Source organism: Cygnus atratus, chromosome 2 (assembly GCF_013377495.2).
Source record: "Cygnus atratus isolate AKBS03 ecotype Queensland, Australia chromosome 2, CAtr_DNAZoo_HiC_assembly, whole genome shotgun sequence".
Taxonomy (NCBI): Eukaryota; Metazoa; Chordata; class Aves; order Anseriformes; family Anatidae; genus Cygnus; species Cygnus atratus.
In genome coordinates this window covers 14349463-14359566 of record NC_066363.1, presented here as the reverse complement: position 1 = coordinate 14359566, position 10104 = coordinate 14349463, and the positions used below count along the sequence as shown (strand labels likewise).

Sequence of the window (10104 nt, the reverse complement as noted above, 5' to 3'; positions counted from 1 at the left end):
GATGAGCTCCGTTTATTCAGTTGCTTTTGCTTTTCATTTTTTCTTCTTCCTTCTTAAACTTCATGGTCATTTACAACCATCTAACAGGAAAACAAATAAACAAACAAAAAAAACCCTGCCCCCCCCATCAAAAACAACATACAGGTGCTAGAAAATGTAGTCTACAGCCAGACTGTTAAACGAATGCATTTTTTATATTTTCAGTATATATTTTTGAAGGAGTCTGAGACCTTTATACGTGTTTCTCTTTTACTGCATTACCCAAACGGCTGATGGCATTCACCTTGCATTCACCTCTGCATTCTTGCATTCACCTCTCAATGTCTGTAAGAGCGCCTGCCACGTTATTACATCGGCTTACCTTGCTTTACAGCATGAATCTTTTGCAAAGTGTGTTTGTACAACAGCAAACAGGTTGTGGTATGCACATTCTTGTGGTACGGTATATTCTCATTAAGCTATTTGAGCCTTTTAAACCTTTCAGGAAGCATTTCATACAGGTAAGCTCTGTTATCCATGTAGTTCTCTTATGCAGCCTACTCAGGAAACTTTTAGTGGTACAATTTTGTGTATTTAAATTTTAAATAGAACTCAGCCAGTTGTGTGCAAAGGGACATGAGTTTATATTCATATTACAAGTACAAAATAATGTGTTACATAAACCTCATACTTTCCACCAAAGAAGTGCAAAGATCTCTTCAAACAGTACTAAATTGTAAATAATCAAGCACACTGTAAAGTACATATTATGTCCATGTTATAAGCAAGGAAATTATTATACAGGGAAATAGAGAAAATTCATTACTCTGCAGAAGAAATAAAAGAAATCATGTAATAGATCTCAACTGCCATTTTTTTTCTGCTGCAGCAGAAATGGCATCATTCGTGTGTCTTGAAATTGCTAGTCGATCCATTAAACATGAAATGAGCATGCGACAGATGAGTACACAGCAAGTCATAGAACCTCAAGCTATTTGCCCAGCAATGAGTATGTAAAGGATCCCCATTTTTTGGCTCCTCCTGGCTCTGTTGTGCATGGAGAGACCTAACCTGGGGATGGTAGATGAGAAACAGGCACTGCAATTTTTATTAATTCCCCTTCTCATAAAGCTTTTCTTACAAACACCACACCAAACATCTAGCTGCACATTCACAAACCATTTTAACTGTTGTGTTACTCGAGCAGTGATGAATAATGTTCAATATAAACCATGGTTTCGCTGCAGGTGTACTCTGCTTTCCTTTGTCAGGTTTTGGCACACCAGTAAGCAGCCCTCCTTTCAAACTACATGACATATCAGGTAGTAACATACCACTTGTGATTCCAGTTTAGTATCCATAAAATTAGATTTTGGATTACAAATCCTAACAAAACGTCAGATTTTAAAAGTACATCGAATTGTTGTATATCAGGCTGTGCATCTGTGCTTAGGGCAGTAAAATATTGTAGCATTATTGCAAGTTATTATCCAAAATCAAATCACCACAAACCCAAGAAATATCAAAGTAATGATACCTTAAAAATGTATTCCCTGAAAGCAGTTTATAAAAAAAAAAAAAAAAACAGCTAAAATAAATCAGTAGTTTTATATTTTACCATTATGGTATATTATATTTAATGCTTTTTACAGTATACTTCTTGCCTAATCTGTTCTCTGTTTCAGACAGGTCAGGATTCTGTTGCATCATGAGGGTACTGGTTACTTCTGGCTTTCACAACACTTACAAAATCAGTTGTGAAAACACTGGCTGTATGGTGTGACTGCACTTTTGTATGACCACCCTACAAGTTCTGCACATCAATTCCTTTAGAGACAATGAAAGAGGAGAGGTAGAAGTTGTTTAATGACCCACTAAAATGTGAGTGGTCCATGAAGAGATCTGTGCTGCAATTATTTTTTGGTAATTCATGGAATCAGAGAATGGTTTGGGTTGGGAGGGACCTTAAAGACCATCCAGTTTCAACCCCCTGCCATGGGCAGGGACACCTCCCACCAGACCAGGTTGCCCAAAGCCCCATCCAGCCTGGCCTTGAACACCTCCAGGGATGGGGCAGCCACAGCTTCTCTGGGCAGCCTGTGCCACTGCCTCACCACCCTCTGAGTGAAGAATTTCCTCCTAACATCTAATCTAAATCTCCCATCTTTTAGTTTAAAACCGATACCCCTTGTCCTATCGTGTCCAGTCTTTTCCAGGTTTATATAACCACTGAGGAATTAATTTATGACCTACAACAATAATTACAAACATGCATTCTTTAGGGAGACAAGGATGTAGACATCAAACATCAGATTGCATAATCGAAGAAAAATATAGCACGGTTAGAAAATGCTAACAGGGAGTTTCATTAAGTGCTACATGAAAATAAACTTATTGCACATCTTTTAGCAAAGCATCCAATGGGAATTATTTCTGGTATAAAAAACTACCTGTAAATTATCATCTTGTTTATACAAATAACTATCTTCGTTATACAAATAACATCTAGGGCATTTCAGATATAATTTGAATAAAGGCTTTTTTTTTTAAGTTTTATTTCATCATTTCTTAATGTTTAGGATGTGTAAGCGTGGAATGGGCTGGAAAGAGATATATGTAACACACCAAATGGCTAGAAGATGAAAAAAATCACAGAACAAACACTTAAACATCAGTCAAGGTGTCAATATTGGGATCATTTTTAAAAGCAAAAATATTAAATACCAGTATTATTTCAACTAGAATGCCATTATTTATTTATTTATTTTCTGTCAGTCTAATCTATATTATCTTCAAATGTCTGGATTCTAATTAAAAAGAAATCTACAAATATAAGCAGCTTATTCATTTTTCTATTTTTACTTATGCTGTGACAATCTATGTACTTTTTACAAGAAAACTAGATGTATCTTATAAGATTATAATTGAAATGCACGAAGTTCTTTTAACTCCATTCTTTAAAAAATCTATTTGAAAGACTGAAGAACCAATATGTAAAATCAGTTTTTTGAAGATTACACAGTGTTCGTAGTGATGTAATATACCTAGGTGAAGGATTTACGTTCTTAGCAAAGGGCATCGTGTTTCTTTTGTGTTTCTTTTGGTGTCAGTGCCAACTGACTTGACTCCCTGCTCATATATTAACCCCTCAGTCAAGATCGTACTTCTCTGTGTGATGGTGCAGAGGGTCATGTTGATCCAGGTTAAAAGCAACTGTTTTTTTCTTGGTGTACTGTTTCCAACTCAGATTACTTCCCAGATAGGCTTCTGGGTTCCCTCAGTGGTGTGGATGAGATGCCAGAAGAAACTGGAGGCTGCTTAAGCTGGCACTGAGTCACATTTTTAACTCCTTAGAGAGGTTCTGACTTTGCGCACCAAATCCAAAAACAAAAAAAAAACAAACAAAAGCAATGAAAAAGTAACTGCTACTGAATTGCTGGTATTTCCTTGCAGTTGTAGGACACGATCGGACATTTCAGGTTGGAGAGGAAAGATGACCCAGGTAGTCATTCTGATGGCAGTGAAGTGCCTGGATTTCAAATTTTTGTTCAGAATCACCTCGTGTAAATTATGACAATCATAAAGAGTCCCGTCCTGTGTGGTCTTCTTATGTATTGCCTTTGGCCTTAGCCTTCCAAATTAAATTGGTTCATGTCAGGGACTGATCCCTCTTAGAACAATTTTAGGATAATTTTAGTTGCAGCGATGCACTTTCGTAGCAAAGACTGTTCTTGCCTCAGCTAACAAATACACTACCCCAGCCTTGCCACAGTAAGAATGCAATGTTTCCTGTTTTTTACCTTCCTCTTCCAGCCCACTGACCAGTGGCCAGACTAAACCCAGGCAGAACTTTACCGGCCTCAGTAAGCCATGTCAAGTATTCAAGAGCTGCAGCTGGTTAATCATCTTTACATCCCTAAAGACTAAATCCCTTTGGCAGTTCACTCATTCCTCCGACCAGATGTTTCTCAGACTGGAAGTTAAATTTTCAATTTCTCATTTAGATAATATCACAGAATCATTTAGCTCGGAAAAGACTTCTGAGGTCATCAAGCCCAACCTTTAACCTAGCACACAGTTTAATATACCTCGCTAAACTAGATAAAAAAAGGTACAAATAGTAATAAATTATTAGGTAGGCATTTAAAAGCTGCTAATGACCTACTTGAAAACTAATAGAAAATAACTGCTTTTCCAAATTCACACCACCAGAGTTCCGTGGAAATTTGTGGTTTGTTTACAAAACAACAGCTCACTCCATTGGCTTCCATTCTTTAACACATTCTCTCAACATTTCTGTTTGTAATCAGATTCCCACCTTTAAAAATACATTTGAGGTGTTACTAGCATCACAGCAGCTGATTTTGACTTCTTGAATACACTAGACAGGGACAGAATTACTTCCAAAGGCACCAGCACAGTTATTCTCAGTATTTTTACGCTTGCCGGCTCATTTGATTATGTTATTATTCTATAAAATATTTTCTAGCTCGCCAGGGGGTTCTAGTAAAGCACGTACTTGACGGATGGGCATCAGAAGTTTGTTCCTAATGGGTTATTAATCACGGAAAGAGCAACGCCTGTTTAAAACCCCGAAGAGACACACAGCAGCGTATGCAGCGAGCAAAAGGAGGGAAACAGAACCGACACAGGAAGGGGGTTGTTCGGTATTTCGGCAGAGGAAATGCAGAATGCAAACTGACAACTTTCATCAGCACTGGGGACGTTAAAAATGTATTATTTGCTCTGGATTGCGATCTGGGTAGGTGTGTTAAGTAACTTCCGTGAGACGCGTTAACAAAGTAAGCGGTCAAAGGCAAAGCCCGCGTAGATAAATGCAATTCCCTTCTCACGGAGTCAGAGATAAGGGTTATTATTTCTGAAAACGCAGGAAATCGATGCTTCGGTCCTCTCCGCTCTGTGAACAAGACAAACGCGACGCGTCCTCCCGCTCCCCGACCACTGCGAGCCGCGGGAAAACAACGCCGGGCTTTCCTTCTTACCGGGCACACCGCCGCACGGTTTCTCACAGAGAAACAACCCCCAGGAAGGGGCAATACCTAACGGTGTAAGACAAACTGGGCCGTGTAATTCGGGTGTGCAGCGGCGTGCCCCTCCCGGCGCTGCCCTGCCCCGCTCAGGGCCCTGCCGGGTCCCCCCGCGCCCCGAGCCGGGCCCGCCCGGGCGTTACAACCGAGCCGCCCCCCGCCCCCCCCCAACACGCCCCGCCCCCCGCAGCCTCGTCCCGCCCCTCAGCCAATGAGCAGCGCCGCCCGCGGCCCCGCGGCGCCGGTTGGCCCCGCCGCCTGCCGTTGGGGAGCCCCTCGGCCACTCGGCGGCGCCGCCCGCAGCCAGGCCCCGCCCCCTTCGGCTGCCGGCGGCGCTGGGAGTCGCCGCGGACGCCATTTCCTCAGCGCCCCCCGCGGCGGCGCGGCTGCATCAGCGCTGACGTGAGGGCGACGCGCGGCTCTGCCCGGCCCAATCCCCCTCCACCCCCACCCCCCTGTGACGGGGGCAGCGCGCACAGGGCGCCGGGTGAGTGCGGGAGGGGGCGGGGACACGGGTGCGCGCAGCCCGGCACCCCCCACGCGCCCTCCCTCCCTCCCCCCCCCCCCCCACCTCCCCCAGGCGGCGGGGCCGCGCGCGGGGCAGCGGCGGCGCGCGGCGGGCAGGGAAGGGCAGGGGGGCGCTGCGCCGCCGGGAGCGCGCGCCAGGGGGCGGGGGCGGCGCGTCCTCGTCGGGAGCGCGCTCGGAGGGCCGCGCCCGCCCGCTGTGGGGGAGCTCGGGGCCGGGCGGGGCGGTGGGGGGATGAGGGGATGGGGGGGGCGCAGCGGCTCTGTCCCGGCGCCCCCTGAGGAGAAGGGGCGGCGGGGGGCCCGGCGGAGGCTGGGGATGGGCGGGGAGGGTTGTGGCCGCTTCCACCGGGGTTCGCAGCGGTTAAACGGCCCCCGGTGCTGGCACGGCCCTCAGGGGTGTTCAGGGCTCCCCGGGCTGTAAGGACCGGTACCGGCTGCTGGGGTCGTTGTGGGTGCGGTGATCCTGAGGTACCAGGCTGGGGGGCTAGCTGGGGTCCTGGTGAGGAAGAGGAGGGTGGGGAAGGAGAAGGAGAAAAACATATGGAAGTTAGGCGATGGGAGAGCAGCGTCCTGCCGCCACGAAACGCCGTCAGAACGCGGCTTCCCCCGGCTGGACGCTGCGGGCGCCGTGGTGCGCTCCTCACAGCAGCACGGCGAGGCAGAGGGCAGCGCCGCCCTCTAAACACAATCTTCTCCCCCAAAACTAGCGCACTCTGAGTGCTTCCACGCTCACTGCCGGGCCGCCAGTAAGTGCAAAATAGGCCTGTGTAAGTTCACACGCTTGCTTTCTAGTAACTTCCCCGAGAATAAAAGCCTTCAAAGAGGTGCGTGGAGCAGGGGTTGAAGCGTATTGCTAAGCCTCTTCCTTTGTCATAAGCCACCTCTGTAAACAGCCACCGATGTACGAAGTATTGTGGAAATAAAGAAGTTACCTTTAAAACGGCTCTGGGTATTTAATGAGAAAGTCATGCATGCAAGTTTATACCGATTTGCGCATGCAGTTGAATTTCACGGTCAAACGTTAAATATTCACATTAATATTCACTGATATGCTTCTAAAACAAATAGCACTATTGATGGTAAAATAATTTTTTTGTGACCTTTATCACAGAAAACTATATCATTAAAGATGCTATCCTTGTCCTTTATGGACAAAATATACTAAAAAATGCCACCTATAGGTACTAAAGGCATTACCTACAGATGTGACTTCCAGTTGTCTACCTTTCCCTCGAGCTCATGCTGTCAGTTTTGTCCCAGTGGCGATGCTGCTGTTACCAGCTGAAGAAGCTTTTGGTGTGTTTTGTATGCATCTTCATCTTCTTAATCGGTGTTTACCTGCTACTGAGCTACCGTACCTAAGTGTCAGTAACTATAGTAAATACATATATTAATAGGTATTAAGATGTTATTAACTAGATAACAGTTAAGCTTCCTGCCAGATCTTGAAGATCTGCTTGTAGGGAGAAAGGGCTATCTTTGCTTACGTTAGGGAAAGCCATTCCCCCCCCCCCCCTTTTTTCTTTAGTGGGAGGGGTATGTCTTGTTTATTAAATTAAAAATCCAGACTAATATTTAAAATTAGTGTCCAGTCATTGTAAACAACCAAGGTAGAATATGTAGGAAATGATTGTATTAATGGTGAATATAGGACTAAAGCTTGTATATCGTTAATTATACAGTGAAGAAAAACATATCATTTTAGATGGAGGTTAGGACTGTATCCTTTAAAACTAATTGATTAATTTTCCTGTAAAACAGGAGGAAGGTTACAATATTATACAGAGGGTAGGCTTTAATTAATTTAAGCTGTAGTGTGATGCGTACTAATACTGATACACCTATACAAAGGATTTTAAGTGGTTGACAACAGTGTTTTTTTTTCTTTGAAACTTAAAGGGAAAAAAATCTTTTAGAATTTTACTTTAGTGTGGAGTGATTGAGTATGAGACATGAAAGAAATTATTTGGTAGGTTCTGCATTACTAACTTTCTTATAACTGATGTTTTAGAAAAACATTGTTTTGATCTACTCCATTTTATTCTGCATATTTATTGAAGTACTTCAGCATTCATGGTTAAGTGATATATGAGATAATACAGGAAATAAACAGCCTGTAAGGCTCAGGCTATATAAATCTGAGAGTTTATGAAAATGCACTAAAGACAGCAATACCTGGACCAGATTGTGGAATTCAGAAGTTTCGTAGCATGCACAGTCTTGAGCTGTGCGTGAGCCCACGTAAGGTGATGTTGCTGTACCACGGCACCGTGGGCGCCAGTGGCTGCAAGTGACCTTTGTCTGTGAGTTTAGTAATTCCTATGGTTATGTTTACGGAAGGTTCTTAATCTTGTAACATGTGTGAATTATGATATTAATAGGCTACAATATATCTTCAGTTAGCCTTCTCATAGAAGTTTCATGTCAACCTAAATCTTTTAAAAGTACTTATGTATTTGTTGTGGTTGTTTTGGTTTTGTAGAATGTAGTTAGACCTTTGTAATTGGGATGGAGAATTTCTGCAGCGTTGTTACTCAAGACCCAGTTTTCCAACATATAGCCATATTTTCAAAAATAAGTGGGTTTTAGCTTACCTAGAAGTAGTGTTTTGCTATGGTCTAGGGTAAATTTGAATTTAATGGCTGTCAAAAAACAAACAAACAAAAAAAAACACTAAAGAAAAGCAGCATAAAAAAAATCAGCATAAAAGTCTTGTTTTTGTTCTTCTTTGCTAAAGATTTAAAATAAGCCATTGTCTGTGTTGACTCAGAATATACACATTCATAGGTGGAAAATATATTTCAATTCTTGAGTTTTTCATGTATGCCATGTCTTAATTATGTTTGCTATTTCACTGACGTATATAATGCTTGCTGTTGTTCTTCTAATTTAATGTAGATAATCTAAAAAACAGTTCTTTCCCTGTACTGTACTTTATAAAATACTAGGAATAACTTTTTATTGGAATTTCTGCTGTGCTGATGCTGTTTTCATAGCTATTAGCTAACAGTTACTGGACTGCAGCAGCTGGAAAAGCTTTGGGAAAGAGATACTGATAATAAAAGTAGTAAAATAAAACATTTTTGATAGTGTTCTGCAATCAGGAAAGGATTAAGCTACAATTTAGAACATAAAACCTGTTTGTTCATGAAATGAAGTCTGGCTCTTGCCAGGTAAAATTTCTGTGAAATGTTTTCAGTGGGATGAAAATACTCGCGTGTTGGTTTTCTGGTTTGTTTTTTTGTTCGTGTTTTCAGCAGTAGGTTATGTGTGACAGATGGCTTTGGGTAACAAAATACTTCAAGGCCTGTACAAAGTGAAATTAAATCTGACTGTACTCGTATAGGAAGAGGTTGCAATGACTGTGGTGCCTGTACATAGTCATCATTTAACCTGCCCTGGTGGGTGAGCTGTTCTGAAGCTTACGGAGGTGAACCAGATACAGATTCAAACGTGAAAGCTCTGTGGATATTCCCAGTTTACTAAGGAACAAACACATTTTCTACTTTTTTATTGTTATATTGAATACATGTATACAAATGAAATGCATTAATAAGATAAACATTTTGAAAAATTATGGTGGAAAACTTGGTGAAAACATTCTCCCCAGAGTTGTCCAGTTTGGTGTATTAAAGTAGCCCTTCAATGAGCTTGTACCTAGCGAAAGAGTTGATGAGTTGTAACCGCGAGAAGGCAGGAATGTTGAAAGAAATTATGAATTTGATCTGAATCGGTGTTGACACAGAGTGTAAAACTTCTGTTCGCAGTAATACCCCGACAAGTGTAAGCGCTTAATTTGTGAGGTCCTGCCAGCAAGGCAGGCTGTTAAATCCGGTCAGTAGGACCCCATTGGAGGAACGCAGGTTTGAAATCTGCTGCTCTGTGTCATTCGACTGGGTTCATCTCTGACCTGTATGGTTTCAGGTTACCACACAGGTAAAGCAGTGTTTTCATGCCTTTATTCTGTGTTGCCCCAGAAGGAGCTGAGTTGGACGCAGCGCCGTTAACTTGCAGCATGTGGGACTCTCCCAGCCAGCTGGGACAGCTGGAGGTGGCGCTCGGCTTGGCTTGCCGTGCCCTAGTTCCAGGGCCTGAACCCAGCTGATCTGAGCCTGCAGAAGCTCTATTTTCTGCCTCTTACAGCCCCTAGCGGTGTCACTTCCTGCTGTGGTCTTAATTCCTTCCCCAACACCGTGTGCAGTTAGGAGCGCGTCTGCGGGGCACGCGGGGCTCTGTAGGTCCCGTATCCCCCGCCCACCCGACCTGTATCCCCATCTTTGTTCTGTTGTGACTTGCACGGTTGCCATGGCAATGCTTGTGACTTGTCACTTGTTCCATGTTACACCTTCAGTGCAGAGAGTGGTAGGAGAGAGAAAGGGAGCCGAAGAGAACCTTGTTTTAACACACACACATCTTCCGTTATGACTAAGAGTGCCAAGAGATATGGAAAAGCAACCGTAAGGTAACTGCATTTCTATACAGCAGATATATTTAGAAGCTTTCTCTATCGAGTTTAAACTTGTAGTTTAAGTTGAGGGTCAGGGAGTTA

At 43.3% G+C, this 10104-nt stretch overlaps 1 protein-coding gene across 7 annotated transcripts in view; it reads left to right on the top strand.

Moving 5' to 3' along the window:
• The first annotated feature begins 5391 nt into the window (after window positions 1-5391).
• The window catches only part of CREM (cAMP responsive element modulator), a 33386-nt gene continuing 28673 nt past the window's right edge, over window positions 5392-10104 (top strand). The window contains exons 1-2 of one of the 7 annotated variants that reach the window (XM_050709046.1): window positions 5411-5514; window positions 9907-10017. In XM_050709046.1, coding sequence (XP_050565003.1) covers window positions 9977-10017 — 41 coding nt within the window. In that variant the 5' untranslated portion in view covers window positions 5411-5514; window positions 9907-9976. Of the gene's footprint in view, window positions 5515-9906; window positions 10018-10104 lie in introns of those variants that run through there. The other 6 variants (XM_035545495.2, XM_035545491.2, XM_035545492.2 and 3 more) reach the window with 6 other exon arrangements.